The 17886-nt window shown below is 37.4% G+C and overlaps 1 protein-coding gene across 5 annotated transcripts in view; it reads right to left on the bottom strand.

Moving 5' to 3' along the window:
• The window catches only part of cacnb2a (calcium channel, voltage-dependent, beta 2a), a 68477-nt gene that overhangs the window by 50067 nt on the left and 524 nt on the right, over positions 1-17886 (bottom strand). For 3 of the 5 annotated variants that reach the window (XM_028433911.1, XM_028433916.1, XM_028433912.1), the window contains exon 2: positions 15467-15559. In XM_028433911.1, coding sequence (XP_028289712.1) covers positions 15467-15559 — 93 coding nt within the window. Of the gene's footprint in view, positions 1-6651; positions 7638-15466; positions 15560-17886 lie in introns of those variants that run through there. The other 2 variants (XM_028433917.1, XM_028433918.1) reach the window with 2 other exon arrangements.

The following is a 17886-nucleotide window of genomic DNA, read 5'->3' as shown; positions in this document are numbered from 1 at the left end:
AAGTTGTCAGTGTTTTTAAAATCAAAGATCCTGCCAGATAAAATCCATCAAAGCCAGGAGTTGCTCCCCACTGACGCTGCACAGTGACCTGATGGACTGATTATGCATTCAAGCCGAGTATGAATATGAAACATCCCAGCAGGTTTAACCCCTCCCTGCTGAGCCACGGCACGTGCGCAGGGGTGAAGCAGATCTCTGTGGCCAGCTTCCGAGGATGAGATTATAAAAGTATGAGAAGATGAAACAGAAAGGAGAGAACAGAGAAGCTCCCTGCAGAGTAATGGGTTCACTGACACTCCCAAAAGTCATAACACACACAACTTAAGTGTTGTCTTTTTCTGCTGTTTCATCCACTCCTGACTGCACTGCTATATCTGTCACTTTCCTTCTTTAACATACTCCTCTCTCTGGGGGGGGCATCTGCTCACACTGTTGGGACCTGTTGTCATGGCGCATCCTTTGCTAGGAGACAAATACCATGACAAAAATGAGGGAATTGATTAATAACTCAACACTGCACCAACCATTCCCATCTTCAACTACACATTTGGCCAAGTTTGTGTGTACGAGTTGATCCGGATTACACACAAAGGATCAGATTGGGGGCTATAAATGCTGATTAGAGTGGTTGCACTTAGGTGAAATTGATCCCAGACAGCAGCTGCAGATCTCTGGATCAAAAGCAGCAGAAAGAGCAGCTGAACATAACATCTACTATTGGAAGATAAATAATAAATACAAGGCAAATCTTATCCACTCCGACAAAAGCATGTGGTTTAAAGTAGATGTTTGAGGAAAACATTTAAAACAACAAAACACGATATCTTCATTTACTTTTTTTGGCTAAAAAAAATCAGTTGTATTAGAAAAGTCCTTTTAATATGCAATACATACTATCAGACTCATTTAATAATGGGAAAAGAAGAATGCAAATAAATAATAATAATAATACATTGGTTTTAAATAGCGCCTTTTTGGTCACTCAAAGTGCTCTACACAGCATTATTCTTTCACTACACACAAAAAAATATGACGTTATCCTTTTTTCATTCAGTTTTTGCCATTACAGGTCAGTTATTCATCCCTGTTATCTATTTTGAAAAAAACAAACAAAACATCTACCTCTCTTATTCCAGCCCCTGCTCCATTTTTAACGTCTGTCACTCTAATTAATCGTCTCTTACATCCATGAGGGTCAGAAATCCTCCTCTGGTGTTAGAGACCTGCATCGCTCCATGTTGTTAATTGGCTTCAAAGAACATCTGCTCCTGTTTTAAGTAACTCTTGGTTTGTCTGAGTGGTGAGCGAAGGCCACAACTCTTGTAAACATCACTCCCACGCTTTGACAGATCTAACAATAGTGTTGTATGCAAATGTTCAACTGTTTGGGAATATTTCCTGGGGGAGAAAAAAGAAATTGCCAGTCCTGAGAGTGCTTAGAAGAGATTAAAGTAACAATTTATCCAAGTATGATCAGATCCTACCATTATTGATTTTTAACTTGGAGGGAAAATTGCCAATGCACTCTCCACATCCCAACCAAGCCCCCTTGTGATTTGATTTCATAGGTTTGTTTTTGATATTTTCAGAGCTCAGATGACCAAAACAGAAGAGGTAGTGAAGTGCTTTTTTCTGCACTCTTAAAATAATTTGTCCATGCTGCAACACGAGTCTTCTGAAAGACTGAATTCTGAAATTATGTGTTTTAGTAAAATCATGCAATTAAATGTGTTTTATGTGTAGAATAATCATGTGCATGTCAAAAAGTAAATGGGATAATTACAGCTCTCATGAAACGATAGATATGAATTTACGGCAGAGAAAAAGATTTGTAGTAAAACGTTCAATGACAAAAGGAGAATAGTAAAAATATCTCTGTTCATCTTATATTGAGACATTTTACACAATTTCTAATAAAGTGAATCACATTGATCCTCCTCTGCCTCCTGACCCGAGACTTTTAAAATCTCAGACTCTTGGTTGAAACTAATTTATTCCATTGTAGAGCCACTGACATCAATGTTTCCACACTGAAGAAAAATGATTCCCTCTATAGGCTTCTGCTGTTATACGTTGCACTTTCCAGTTCAACAGTTATGTGACAGATTACGTAAGAGCAGTAAAAGTAGGCCTAAATCCGAGACATTCCTCGGGGCCCCTGTGGCTACTCTGTTTCCGGACATTTCCATAATATTTGGAAAAGTCAAAGAATGCACACCTACTACCAAGGAAACCCTGCACCAGTCTGCTCTGTGTTGGCCTAACACTCCTCCCCGGGCACGTATCCCAGTGCTTGGAACATCGAGAAATCTAGGTTACACTTTTGCCATTGGAGCGCCACAAACTGAACAAACACGTATGAACTATAAGAATTCTGGGATTGATTATAAAACTCTGTGCAATACCACAGTGTTTGCCTTCCTCAGTTGTTATACAATTAATTTATGAATTAAAATAGTGGTGGAACGATAGAGTTCATGATATGATAGGATAGACAATAATGGGCTCAATGATACAATACAAGATTTTGAAAAGGGAAAAAGGACAAAAACACAAAAAAGTAGTAGTGAAAATGACCCATGCTTTTATTTGATTTGACTCTGGGGATACTTGCATACATACTCTGGATATAACCTTGTCAACTCAATGTGTGTAAAAATAAAAGCACAAAAAAGTGCCGCTTGGCAAATAGAACACAAAAACAGACTGACAATTCATGCCAGTATGAAATTAAAACTTCAAAGAAATATTCCTTTTACTGCATATGAACGTTGCAGTTTTTTGAAAATATTAAACTACAAAAACCGACATTCACAGCCCAGATTTAAATTGTACAATTTAAAAATTTTAATAGTAGCACATCTACATTTTCTGGCAGCAATTTAGACCTTTAAATTGACTATATCTTCAGCAGTTGAAAAGACAAAGGTATGCCCCCGCCCCCGCCCCTTGCAATATCACAACGCGACATGTACCATTACCACCATTTGCCATCACTGTGACTTGAGAGCTTGAGCAAGTCCTTAAACATAACTGCTTCAAGGACTCCCTTGAAAAAGAAATTCTTAATCTCAATGAGACTCTCCTGGTTAAATAAAGGTTCAAATACAAAAATTTGAAAAAAACATTTTATTATCGCAATATATTGTTGCACAATATATCATCCCACTTTTGGTCTAAATGATCAAACATCTCATTCAATAATAATAAAAAATTAAAAAAACGCCGTTAACGGGGGAAGATATATGTAAATGTGTGCCATCATCCCTAAACATGCACTTGAAGGTATTTAGTGACATGTTGAAATTTCTGCTTGATTTTATTTGAATTGTTCATTCATCCGGATGACATGGCCGACCCAGCGCAGCTGGCGACAAAGGAGGATGGACTCGCTGGTGGGCCTCTGTGTGAGGTACCTTGTGCCACCATCACAGGCACCGGATTTGGCAGGCCTCCAGACATTTCACAAGCCGATAATAGAGCACCCATGCAGACATCCATCTTCATGCAGATGGTTCAGGTCGCGGTTGTGGAAGGCCGCTGGGGCGAGGCGTATACGGCGCTCCATATCGTACCAACCACTACAACGCCATATTGCCATTTTCATTTCAGGAAGTCTTAATTCTGGAAAACCTACATTCACTATATAAGATAAGTTGTGCTGGAACCAGACAACATCTAGAACTTGCAGTTAATAAATCTAGTCATCTGTCTGAGGTGACAAAATCAATAAATTGACTGATGTCCAGGTCAGTGGAAACACCAGCATCAAAAGACAAAACCTTTAACGTCTTTACCTCCTTTATCCTGAACAAGCTCACAGGGGTTCTGCTGCTGCTGCCTATCCCAGCTCACATCAGGTGCAGAGTAGCGTACACCCATAACAGGATGCCAATGTGTCACAGGACAAACTTTTCTTTTCTCATTATGTTACTCAGCTGACTCAGGAAAAAATGGCTACCACTGTGGTATCACGGTGAGCTGGAAAACCCAGGACACAAATGGGGTACTGGAGCAGGCCCTGCTGTCTTCAATTAGCCGAGCTTCCGTGAGGAGTGTCTGGGAATGGATACACCCTATAGCAGACGGAACCCCATCCGGCCGGGTCTCTGTGCTCCACATTCCATCCAGAGCAAAGTCGTGTCATGCCCCATTTCAGGCTTAAAACGGTGGTTTGGTGCCCCACATTGGAAACATATGAGAGAAGTGACACTGACAGTCATTAGTGTCAATTCTCTCAGTGCGTCAGATCGATTTAAACTACACCTATAGAGTTTCAATTCAGTGTGTTAACATTGTGCAGATTGATTAAACCTTAGCACATGTGACTGGTTTGTTTCATGCAAACGTGTCACACAGGAGGTTTGGATGCACCGGTGTGGCATTTCAACAGCTGGTCCAACACTAATCCATTCATCAGTTAAATTAAAGCTTACTCATTTGTTCAGTAAACGTTGATTCAGGCTACTGCCGCGCCTGTCACACAAAATAATGCTGCGTAACCTGGCTACAGCAGAGCACCACACAACTATTTCTGTTTTTCCTCTCATTATTACCCAGGATATGGGTTTTGTTCCATTTAATTGGCTCCATGCACATTTCTAGACACATGATGTCATAGTGAGTCCACACGTCTTGATCCCATTTCAAATGGCCCCAGTGATTTGAGATTAAGACACAGCCCGGAATTCACAAGTTTTGGCGAAAAAGTTGGTGTACAACCAAACGTTGCGTTGCATTGTAACACAGCTAAACCTTTGAAGAAATTTGATTCATAAATGCTCACTGAATTGAGCGATCTCACCTACCCGTAAAAAAATACTTCTACCTGCACACGTGCACCCATTGAGAAGCCTCGTCTTAGACCTTATCTTTAACCAAGCTCCAGCTTTAAAAAAAAAAAAATGAAACGTTCAATTTAATAATAGTCCCAAACTGGAGGTAAGAACCTGCGAGATTTCCATAGTGCTTTAATTGTCATCAGTGCACACATGTTAGTTTATAATTATTCCTTCTTTCAATGTCTGGAAAACCTGAAATACCATTTGTCTTGGTAAAATGCTTTAATGGTTTTATTATGATACAGTACAGAAACAAATGGATTTAAACAAACTTGGTTATTGTATTGTGTGTATAAAATGCAAACAATTATATGCTCTTCTTGGTTAGATTTGATGTTAATGTCATTAATTATATCTTTTCTTTGCCGTGTAATGATAATGTTATCTCAGGAAAGTCTTTTTTTGTGAAACTTTAGAGAAGAAAGATTATAATCACAATTCCTTATGCTCCGAATGTACCAATTGCCTCACTGTGTTATAAAAGTTATATCAGGTATCACAATATTTACTTAATCTACTCCAATGGTGCGAAAGGTCTTTGAGGAATGCACATATGGTAAATCACATTCATCTACTTTAGATTGTGTTTTAAGTTTCTCCAAGAAAAACTACAAATATCATTAGTCAACAAAACAAATTGGAACTTACACTGCTTCAGTAAAAAATATTTGACTTGAAAAAGTCATGTGTCGTACTGTTACTTTTTGAAAGTAAAAGGGTGAAACTCTGGACTATGACAGCTGAGCAAATAATTTTGTTTTGATTATTAAGGTTAAGACATTAAAGAAAAACTAAGCAAATACAAATAAAGGAAAAGGGCCCTTCCTGATTATAACAGGGATAAAGGAGCTTCGTGTATAAAACGATGACTGCGAGCACAAGTAAGAGAAATGACGCTACCTAGTGGCAAAAATTGAAGCAGAACTCAAGGCCAAGTTTCATAGCTCTGAAAATGATAGGTTTGATGAAGAATTCCTAAAGCTGAGTGTCAAAGTAAAAGATGTTTAATAAAAGGCAATTTAGAATTTAACAGTTTGGAAATTAGAATTAACGATAGTCTGCTACATGAAAACACAAATTGTGATTTCAGGCGAGTTAGATAAGATGTCCTCTTAATTCAATTCAAGCTGAGATAATCTAATCCATTTCCCTTCATGATCAGTTGCTTCCTACAGTGAACTACTGAGCCACAGTAAACACTTTTACCTGTCACCTATACCATACTAATTACTAACTAAAGTTGTGATTTCCAAATGTGTTAGAACAAGCCTTAATAAATTATCTGTCATGAAAAGACTGAGTTTTACCTGCAGATTCTGTGTCAATGTAAAGGAAACTCTCAATCTACACAACTGTATGCAGCGAGGTGGTAAATGTGAATGAAATTTCTTCAAAACCTAAACATTTCCTCGGCATTTCAAATGCAGTAATTAAGTTTTAGTTTTTAAATGTTCAAACACTCAATCAAAAAATCAAAAAAAGCTTTTTAAAGAATTTAACTTCACTACATTCCATTAGGATCAAGAGTCAGTGCATTTTTCTGCAGTGATAACTCACAAAAACTCCTAGCAACACTATTAACTCAACTCTATCCAAACAATGGAGAAAATATAAAATAAGATTATGTTCAGTTGAGATAACCAAATCACTGCAACAATAACATCACCCACTGCAATAAGCAGAGTCAGAACTAGTGCTTTAAAACAATGCTGTACACATTTTTAGGAAATTTAATAAGGCTATTAAACAAAACTTGGCCAATCATCCATTTGCACATTCACCCACCAATGTTTACCGAACAAAAACTCACATATGGAAGAGCTGCTCTCCGTCGATGGCCCAGCCCACAGCACGGCATGAAGGGGGCGAGGGACCGGAGGAGAGGACCGGTGTCTCAGAGACCCCTTCCTGTCCGACAGACACATCCACTTAACCTCGATCCATGCCTCTAGACTTGGCCCACAGAGTTATGGACCAAAACAAGATGTGGAGAAGTGATAGAGGCTTAGGCAGCCCCTCCTCTGTCCCCGTCCACACGAGAGCCCCGATTCCCCAAAGACTGAGGATTCAAAGAGTCACAAGCTGAAAGTCCATTCCCCCACATGCCGTCATTGATGCTCCATCTGCAGGTTGGTGATTCTCAGTTTTCACAACAATGACTGAAAGGTGCATCGTCAGAACTGGTGTTGTACCCCACCCAAAAACTGTGTGCGCTCCCACAGCTCGCCTCTGTTTCTAAATCCTCTGCAGGGCTGCTGTGCTGAGGCTGAGCCGTGCCGATGCAGGATTTATACACTCACCATTACCTACAAGTTCAATCTCAGCACAGGGAGGAGGTGGAGTTCCCCGTGTCCTTTACCGACCGCTGCCTCTTGCTTCTTAATGGAGGACACACCTCAACTAGTCCCACATCTCCTCTTTCCTCTGGTCCATCATTTAACATGAATAAAACACAAATAGGCAGTCTGTTTCTCATTATTCTCATTAATGCATAACTTGTTCATTTTTCTTCTTTTTGTCACACTTTCTCCTGTCCTGATGACGCGCAGCGTCACGGCTGCATCCTAACTGCAGCATCAGCAACATGCACACAGGCTCCGCTCATATCTCAGCAGTCAATGACAGATGTGGAGTGGGGATAAAATGGTGTGCAATCTTTAAGAGAATTTTTCATGATAGATGCAGTTCTGCTTCTTGGACAGATGGTGAGCCAATGAGGCAATGTGTTATTTTTGCTAAAAGATGCAAGCGATGTTATTTGCTTATCAGCCATAAAATATGAATTGTTTATCTTCAAAAGAGCAGCTGTCGGCTGGTGGAGTGTAAAACAGCTTCACCAATGGAAAGCAGTGAACAGGTGACAGAGTCACTGCTGTCTGAAACAGGGCAGAGCAAACAGAAGGTGTGCTGTAGCTTAAAGGTGAAATAAAGGTGTCAGAATATACAGGCCATTGCATGTTGTTGTATAGGAAGAGATTTTTGTGTATCACTGTGTATGCTTTCCAAGACTTTTGATCGTCACATTATGAGCAATAGAAACTCAAAAAAATAGTGTAATTTCATTGTTCAAAGGCACATCATTTAGTCAGAAATTAAAAATAATATGAACATAAACAAACACGATAAATCATCAAGATGCATAAATATATCTTGTGTAAAAATATGTTAGTTGTGTTCACACAAGTTTCTGGGTTCAGGTCAGTGAATGTACTTGTAAATACAGTATGGTTGTGTGTCTCTGCGGTTTAACCCTTCCATCCTGCGTGTTCTCCACCCTCCACCTCAGTCCAAAAACCTCGTCCTGCCTCCTGTGGATGTACCCAGGTTTGCATCAAATGTGAGCTGGTTCCAAAGAAGAATTAATGAAATTGGTAACGTTTGGCTCTATTTGTTTTGAAGCCCATTCAGCTCCCATCAATCATGATGACATGCTGCAATCAAATACAACTCCACAACCGTCATTTAACTGTCAAACTGTCAAAAAAGCCCCCCCTCATATTGGTCTCAAATCAAGAGCTTAGCTCTGCGTTTTACTCCAGTGGTCTTCTTGTTTGACCCTCATGCAGCATCACAAACAGGACACTGCATTATTATATCCTAAGGGCAGTTTTTGATCCTGAATGTACTATACCAGCACTGTTCCTATTGAATTAGCAGCCACCGACTGGCATGAGTTAAATAAATAAATAAAGCAGAGAAGAAAAGAGCCCTTTTCCACACTGTGAATGTAGGTACAAGTGTCAGGTGTTAAAAGGCCTGTTCCTGTCTCAGTGACAGATCCTCTGCCCATAGATTACCTCAGCTTTGACAAAGACTTATGTAAATCTGGAGCCATCATTTATCAGCCATGCAGGCTCTTTAGTTTACTGTCCATATTTCACCTGCTGACGTGTGTCGCTGTGACAGAGAGGCGTCATTAAACACACAGACCTGAACACTTTATAGTGACAGAGGAATAGATCAGTTTAGTCCGTCTAAAGGTGCTGCAGTTCCTGATGCATTCATAACTCAGTTGATACTGTGAAGTATATATTACACAGTACAAGGGTTTTAAATGTGCTCATAGGTGCCTTGATATTGTTGCCTTTACTTAAAACACATTTTCATTTCATTTCATTATTGGAGTACTCCACATTGAAAAACATATATGAAATGTCAGGGAACCTACATATATTTTACAGCACTTAGAAACGTATTTTGGAGTTTTTCAAAATTTAAATGACTCCGACTATATAAAATTTTAATAATGTAAATAGCTGCATTGTTAGTATTGTGTATTTTGTTGTTTTGTGTTCTTGTTTTAAACAGGTATTTGCGTTTACGATGAACTCTGGACTTAGTACTTTATTTTTATGTGCCTGGCTTTCTCTGTCTTAGTGTGTCACATGTAAAATGTTAATAATCAGAAATAAATTAGAAAGAAAAAAATAAAAATTAAATGACCAATTAACAGAAAAAAAAGAACATTTTCAGACAGTGCACATTGTTGAGCCTCATTGTGATAATGCAAGTGAGGCAACAGTAGATGTATCTAGTCTACACCAGACATGAGAAACAGACACATTCAAGGTATTCAATGCAAATAATCATATAAGAATACACAACAGCAAAAATGTATCCCAAAATACACAAAATGTTGGAAAAACACAATGACAACAAATAAGCACAGCAATTAATCAAACTCTACTTTATTTATGTTTGTTATTCAGTGTGATGACATACAAATATGGAAGTCATGTTGGATTTTTTAGATGAAATATTTTATGTCAAGATAAACACTAAAGTCTTAATTTCATGCAGCACACCAGTTTACATGCAAAGTGTGCACTAAAAAAATCTCACAGAGGATAGATGAGGCTTTTTCACAGGCTTTCTAAACTAATGATCACAGATTCTTTAAATGCTCTACCACTCAACATGGACTATCTTTCATCAGAAAACACAAAACTAACTCCAGAATAAATGATTTCTACCTCTCTATCAATGCCAAACAAGAATGTTTATCCATATTTTCTGTTTTTCTCATCTTTCAAACTCAGGTTCCACAGCTGGCCAGGATAACCCCCTCTCTGCTCCTGCCTCCGTTTCCAATATAATAAATCAATGTGGAAAAATGAATATCAATGACAGTTTAACTGATGGACATTGCAAGGATCTGTTGTCATAGCAAAAAGCTGGGACTTTGTGAGGTTGTTAGATCGTCAATGAGAAGGCTAGTCTAATCTAATCTGTAAGACTTCAGGGTAGGGGGAGCAGAACCATAATGGAAATATTGAAAAACACCTCAAACCAGGCCTTTAGTTTTCAGATATGCTGTGTTTTGATGGAAATAAAAATGAATCACACATCTGACCACTAGATGGTAGTCGAATGCTGGTTCACTAAGCAGAGGTTGTTGGAACACATTCCTCTCCTGATGCACTTACTATTGGAAAAAAACTTTGACATTTCTTGTCTAAAGTTCAATAAATATTCCACAGACCTCATGTTAAGCACCATACCTCAGTGGTTGCCACTCCATTCCAACATATTGTTTGCATTAAATATCCATTACATAAAAACACAGGTTGCCAAACTTGATAAGCATCGAGGCCAAAACAAGTCGTCTGCGTCATACTTTCTCTCTGGCGAATGATGAACGTTAACAATCAAGGAGAGATTGGAAAGAGTTTTCCTGTCCTCACTGCACGCTCCCAGTCAGCCTTTCATCACCAAACCCTGTTCTCTGGCCTGAATGTACAGACTGAGCAGACAGCCAGGGTCACAGTGCAGCCATGTAGCATGTTAGCGCAGTGGGAAACAATATGAGGAATTTGTGCAGAGATGGAGGAGAAAGATGTGAGGAGGCAGAATGCACAGAGGAGTGGGAGGCAATTACATAAACACTGAGTGTGGGAAGTAGCAACAGGTTAATGATGACACCAGTTACATAAAAAACAACTCCAAAACAACTACTGTGTATGTTGGGGAACTGTTTACAATTCATCATCATGCTGTTTCGCAGCAACGAACCTTCAACTCCACCAGGCTTAGTATAATCTGATCAAAACCCATATTCATTGGTAATTTTCTTAATGCCAATCATTATCATGGAGAACTATCTAAATTACTCTACCTATGCAGTTAATGATTTGCAAAACGTAACTAATTCATGTGCTAAAACGCAAATTCCAACTGACTGAGTAAAGTAACTTAATACCACCTTCTGGCTTGTGTTTTATTCTAGTCGTTGGGTCTGTGTTTTGTTACTCGCACTCTATTGAGTCTGTTTTTGGAGAAGCACTATTTAAAGAAAGTTTATTATTATTCAGGGTCATGGTGACTGGATTGTTTCCCAGGAAGCGTTAGAGGAAAGCGTGAACTCTAAACATGGTGCCCATCTGTAAATGGACACAGAGTTCAACCACTAATCATATTCAGTCAGGAAGAAAAAAACAGTGATGAACACCATGACCCACGTCTTTGCAAACAATGTATTTATGATGTTAATACACAATAAAAATAGTCATCTACCAACATATAAATGTTTTTTTTTTCCTTTGGACTTGCCATGTCGGGAAAGTTAAGGTTAATAATAGCTTACCACACTATAACTTTAACTTGACAAACGTTAATGTTGAGCCCAAATTTTTTTTCATGTACCTCTGAGGGGGAATCACTGGTTACAACAATATTTAACATATATTATCTTCATAATGACTGTTGGTGTACTGTATACATGAGACACACATCCACAGGAGCCACTTAGCTTTGTTAGCAAAGTGAACTCGCCCAACATAAACTAGCCAGGTGGAACTAGTTTACGGCTTCATCTACTTTCTCTTGAGAACAAAAGTAAAGAGAAAAAGGGAAAGTGAGAGAATTAAGGATAAATTCAAAGTAGAAATTAAGAAAGCACAATTTTAGCTAGTGTTGCATTAGCGTGGCAGGGCAACAGATCTGAACAAACTTAACAAACAGAACAGCCCACAGGAACAGAAAATGTACTTCTTTTTAAGCATGTTCTACATCACTGTTTTTCAAATGGAGGTATGTGTACCCATAGGGGTACGCGATGGCAATACGGGGGTACGAGAGAGAGAGAGAGAGAGAGAGAGAGAGAGGCAACTTAACAAATAAAGTATCAGTCTAGTCCCACCCCAGGTGTGAGTTGAACGGAAATGATACAAACTATAAAAAACATATATTCAGGAGTCACTAAATCAGTATTCTTCAACCTTGTGGTCCGGACTAGAGGTTGACCGATATTGGGTTTTCAAAGGCCGATGCAGATATCAATTTTAAAAAAAAATTAAAATAAAATAAGAGAATTTTTTTTAAAGCCCACTGATTATGAAAGACAATTAAAACACTCATGATATAAATGTATATTAGAAATTAAACTAAATACACCAATAGAACTCTTATACCTGTACACAACCAAGTAAAACAAAAAGTACACGATGGGTAAGTAGCAGTAAAGCACGACAACAATATATAATGTGCAATGTACAGTTGTCGGTTTAAACTTAATACCTTTTTTTCATATTATTTTTTTGGCCGATGGCTGATCTTGAAAAAAGTCCATATATCAGCCCAATATATCGGCCGGTCGATATATTGGTCGACCTCTAGTCAGGACCCCATGTGGGGTTGCCTGGAGTTTAAATGGGGTTGCCTGAAATTTCAGAAAAATTAAAATACATTTTTGAAAATACTTTATTAAAACACAATCTTAAACAACTGTATTTCTATACTTTCTCTTTTCTAGTTCAACTAAAATGCAGTAAAAAAAAATAATATCTGAGCTTAAACATCAAAAACATCAACAATATTGTTTCTTTCCACTTATTTACAAAAAAAGATTCTTTAAAATGTGTTACATCACTTGTTCAATCCATCATTAAGCTTGATTGTTTTTAAATAGTAAATAGTTTTGAGCAAAATGTTGTAGTTGGACAAAAGGAGGTACTTGGATTCAGAAATAAGAGAAAGGTGGTTCTACTTGAGCCAAAAAAGTTTGAGAACCACTGTCCATCATTAGAAATGAGTTGAAGCATACATGTGGAATATAAAAGGGAAACATTGCTTAGAGTCAGATAGGGTTCTTGACCCTAGTCTAAAGTAGAATTGATATCCAACATAATCTGTAGAGACAGATCAAGGATGACCATCTAATGGACGATCACTGAAAAAGTAAACTTTTGTGCTTTCACTGAGGCAGCCTACACACGACTGAAAATAAACCATCCAACTGACCAAGATGAACTCATGACACCACTGCCCCTCTTGTTTCTCAATGGAGTACTCAGCTCCAGGTAAACCCTGAACACTACACCCACAGCTGATGCGTCTCGCCTGGCCTGGACATGCCTCCTCCGTACTCTTCTCTGCCATTAGGCAACAAATACAAGGAACGTCTCTCATCCTGTCTCTCTGGCCTCTGCTCCTGTTCCTGATGGAGCATGAGTCACGGTCTCCTTTAGGCACTGTTTCAAAAGAGTTACTGGAAGTATGTTGGGTTGATCGATCACACAGTGACCCTAAAGAGATGTTCTCAAGACGCCTACGAGAACTATGAGGCACAAAAACAACAGGACGGTCAGACGATGCAAGAAATGTACACAACGGATTATTCCTGAATCCTCAAACTAGTCAGGAAAATTTCACAGTTTAGATTGACTGAGGAGTAACTAAACCCCAAACCCACTTTTTTCTGCTGAATACATACAGTGGGGCTAAAAAGTATTTAGTCAGCCATCGATTATGCAAGTTGTCCCACTTAAAAAGATGAGAACTCTGTATTTGTCATCATAGGTACACTTCCAACTATGAGAGACAGACGTCTTGCTTGTTTGTAGGTGCCAATGATTTATTTCACACAAATATTTCCAAATAAATTATTTTTAAAAAAAATCATACAATGTGATTTCCTAGATTTTTTTTTTCCATTCTGTCTCTCACAGGTGAAGTGTACCTGTGAAGAACATTACAGACCTCTCGCCATTTCTAACGAACATAGTCAGGTAAAACCTGCTATTATTATAAGACAACAGCATACAAATATTTAGATCACTGACCAAACAGATATGATTGATATTAGCTGTGCTATTTCTGGAGGCCTCGTTTAGTATACATGTAAAGGGGGCGTTTCTGTTTGGAAAGTGAGAGCTTCTAAAACATCTTTCTCAGTATATCTTCTGCAAACTGTCATTTAAACGACCTTGAATAACCTTTCTGTGGAGATATGCTGCTCACTGACGGGCATTATAAACAAGCCTTCATCATGGATCTAACTAAATACAAAGTCGGAGAGAATGAGTTCAAGCTTTTAAAATAATAAAAAAAAAAGCTCAAATCCATCTCCTTCAGCTGCTAAAAGCATTAATTCATTAGCATGTTTAGAGATAGCATTGTCTCTGATCTCCTTCAAATTCCCATCATCCTGCTGGTGACGTGCCAAAAGACGGTTTGTCCCTCCTCCAAAAAAGGGAGAAACATTTAAGCAGGAGTGAGCATCCTTAACTCATCCCAACGCAGTCCCTGCAGGTCCCATCAACAAACTCCAGGCTGATGAGGACGAGTGCGTACCTCACAGAGTCTGTTTTATAACAATTCACTGTGTGGCTACTACAGAGTGAAGAGTGAGGAAGCTCATTTATAGACAGATTTCCATTTAACACTCTGCACTCTGCACTGTTTACAGCAGCATTTACTGCAATAATAATTCTATACCTAATGGATCATGGTTAAGTTTAGCTTTTCTGCCAAATAGTATTCAACATTTACACAAAAACAGATTGGACGGAGTGAGATATGAATATAAAATAATGGCATATTCTAAAACAAGCACTGGATCGTAATTAGGGTTAAGGTCAAGAGATTAAAACTCATTGTGATGATCATTTCGATCCCTGAACCAAAGAGTAAATGGCATTGGTTGGGGTCAATTACAATTAACATGTTCAATTACAATTATGGTGACCAGCATTTTTTCAATTACAATCAAAATCACAATTATTATTTTTCCCCTGAAAGTCAACTACAATGATGTTCTGAAATAAAAAAGTAAAATTTAATTTAATCATAATTACTAAACAACCCCATAAAACGTAACCTTCCTCGTGTCTTATACAATAAAAAATATTATCTATCATCTAATTTGTTTCTCATCGCTTGTTAAATTCTTAGGCTTCCTAATGACAATATTGGTATTAATATTTTTGGTGTGGGCGTCTGAGTCTTTTTCCTTTCAGTATATAATATATAGATTTATTAATATTTTCTAATGGGAAAATGATTCTCAAGAAAACTAACAGGTAGTGGGAAAAGTTGATATGAAACATGATTTAATAATTGTCAACTATGTATGTGCAAGACATTGAACTGTAACATTTAATTAATTAATTTCCATGTCAATTACAATTCCAAAGTAAATGATTTGAACTCAGTTTCAAATCATTCATGATAACAAAAACACATTACAATTATAATTACATCATAACTGTAATTAATGACCAATAACACAATTCCAATTAGAATTTATCCCAACCCTGATCATGATATAATATTATAGGGCACCTTAACATCTGCTATTAAGCTAGCTTATGAAGGTCAGGGTTAATCACACCCAGTGTGTCTCTTACCTGCCGTACGAGGCTGTTGGTGGTGGTGTCGGAGGACGTGCTGCCATCTGAGCCTTTAAGGCGACCTTTTCTCCGAGCTCCTTTGATCTGAGACTTTGGGACGAGAGCAAAACCGAGACACTTTATCAGACTCAAAGTTTCTATGAGTTAATCAAAATATTTTCACTAAAGTTTATCCTGTTTCTAGTAATCTCTGCACTGAGATGATGTCAGTGTCAATAACTAAAGGACACAATTCATGCATGCTTTAATACATTGATGGTTTAAAACCTCTTTTTTTTTTATTATGATTCATGTTTAGTGGATCATGTTTGTGAATTTTTTTTCATTACAGGCGATAAAATAAAGGCTGTGGCTATTGATACAGAAACGTATGAATAGACTGCCAGTCTATTCATACACAGCGCCTCTCATTGGTCAGTTTAGGTCACGTGATAGGTGCACCACGTGACTTAAAGTTCCGTCAGTTTTATTTTAGCTCATTTATTTTTAGTTACCCCCATTAACTTAGCCCTAAACCTAACCCAAGAAATACCATAAAATGTTTATTTTTTTGTATATGTATTTATAAAAGTGGAATTTGCCGTGTTAAATATGTTAAAATGAAAAAAAAATATATATGACAAAAGTGGGATTCAAACCCACGGCAGCGGAAGGATGAATTCTTGAGTGCGGCACTTTCTACCACTCGGCCATCCTAATATAAATCCAGGAAAAGAAGCCCACTGAGCACAGTAATAACTTGGTTGGTAGAGCCTGCATCCTCAATTTAAATATATTAAAATACCTCCTACACATATTTTCACTAAGAAGAAACAACAATGTGAAATAGTCCGACTCAGAGCCATTATTCAATTCAGGTCAATGACTCCAGCTGTAAATTTTAAATGACTAATAATGATCTGTTTTTTATGTATTAATACAGGCATGGTGAACATAATTATGTGGGTGATTCAGGATGTGAGCTGATGTGAATAATTGACTGATGCGTCACACACACAATGTGGCAACAACATCCTACTCTGAAATCTGCTTTTTGTTTCAGTTTTTTTCCTTCAGGACATATTAATCATAACTGTTTAAAAAGTGCAGGTAAAACTTTTCTGACTAAATGGTCGATTAATACAGTATGAGCTGCCAAGACAGAATCTGGACCACAAAGTATAAAGAACATCATGCTTGAACATACAGATGCAGTGAATGATTTTTTTTTGAAAATGTTCCTTATTTAATGTTAAAATCTGAACATTTCAATATCAAAAATTCTATTAATACACTTGATTTTAGTTTATTTATTTTGTGCATAGGTAAATCCTGAGGTGAAATAAAATATGTGAATTGAAGTCACTCGAGTTTTATTATAACAAAAGGTATACAAATACTTCAAATTCTACCACAGTACATGCATTTATGAGCTGAACTATATGACTATATTGATCAGAGTACACTTACCTTGACCTTCTCAATCTGCATTAATGTTGAGATTAATATCAAACAACATTAAACATTGGGGTGGGAAAAAATATAAACTTTTTTTTGCAACAATATGAAAAAAATATTTCTCCCGAGAAACTTATCTTTTTTGTATTTGTTCACCATGTTTGCATATGAAATTAATACTACATGTAGTGTAATGCACTTTCGTCTGCAGATGAAATAAATCTCAGACCGAATGACTGACTTGTATAAAGTGTATGATTTGAGTTTTGTCCTTGAAAATGGAAAAAAATAAATAAATAAAAACAAAATTACGATAATTGCAATACATTTACATCACGATTGTGATTTGTAATCAAATTATTAACACAGTATCATGATTAAAACCGAATTGGGACAAAAGCATATCGTCCAAGCCCAACTAAACATGTTAAAATACACTTTTAGGCCATTGTATAACAAATCAACAAAGATCATTGTTCACTCTCAGGCCATTACATCATTCTCTACCTGCTTATCCTGTACAACATTTAGGATGTGATAAAATAGCCTACACCAGTGGCTCCCAATCCCAATCTTTTTCGGGTCGCAACCCCATTATAATATCACCGCTGAGAATTTTTTTTTTTTTTTTTTTTTTTTTTTACTTCAATTAGTTTTTGATCAAAAAAAAAAAAAAAAGAGAGTAGCCAGGATTAGTGCACAAAGTGCGCCACCTCAGATAATTTTTTACACCGCATTTCATTTGAAACAGATTCATATTTGAGAACGTTCAAGTATAGAATAGAGTTATTTGATATTTCTTGTGTGTGACGTGATGTGTATTTGAAAAAGAATAATAATTTAATACAATTGAAAATATAACTTTTTTTTTTAATTTTAACTAATAGACATTTCAGGCGACCCCATTTTAAATCCAGGTGACCCCACATGGGGTCCCCACCCCAAGGTTGAAAACACCTGGCCTACACTTTTGACATGTG

This window comes from Gouania willdenowi, chromosome 20 (genome assembly GCF_900634775.1).
Source record: "Gouania willdenowi chromosome 20, fGouWil2.1, whole genome shotgun sequence".
In the NCBI taxonomy this organism is placed as follows: Eukaryota; Metazoa; Chordata; class Actinopteri; order Blenniiformes; family Gobiesocidae; genus Gouania; species Gouania willdenowi.
The sequence above is the reverse complement of the archived record's forward strand: the minus strand, read 5'-3'. Positions and strand labels throughout refer to the sequence as shown.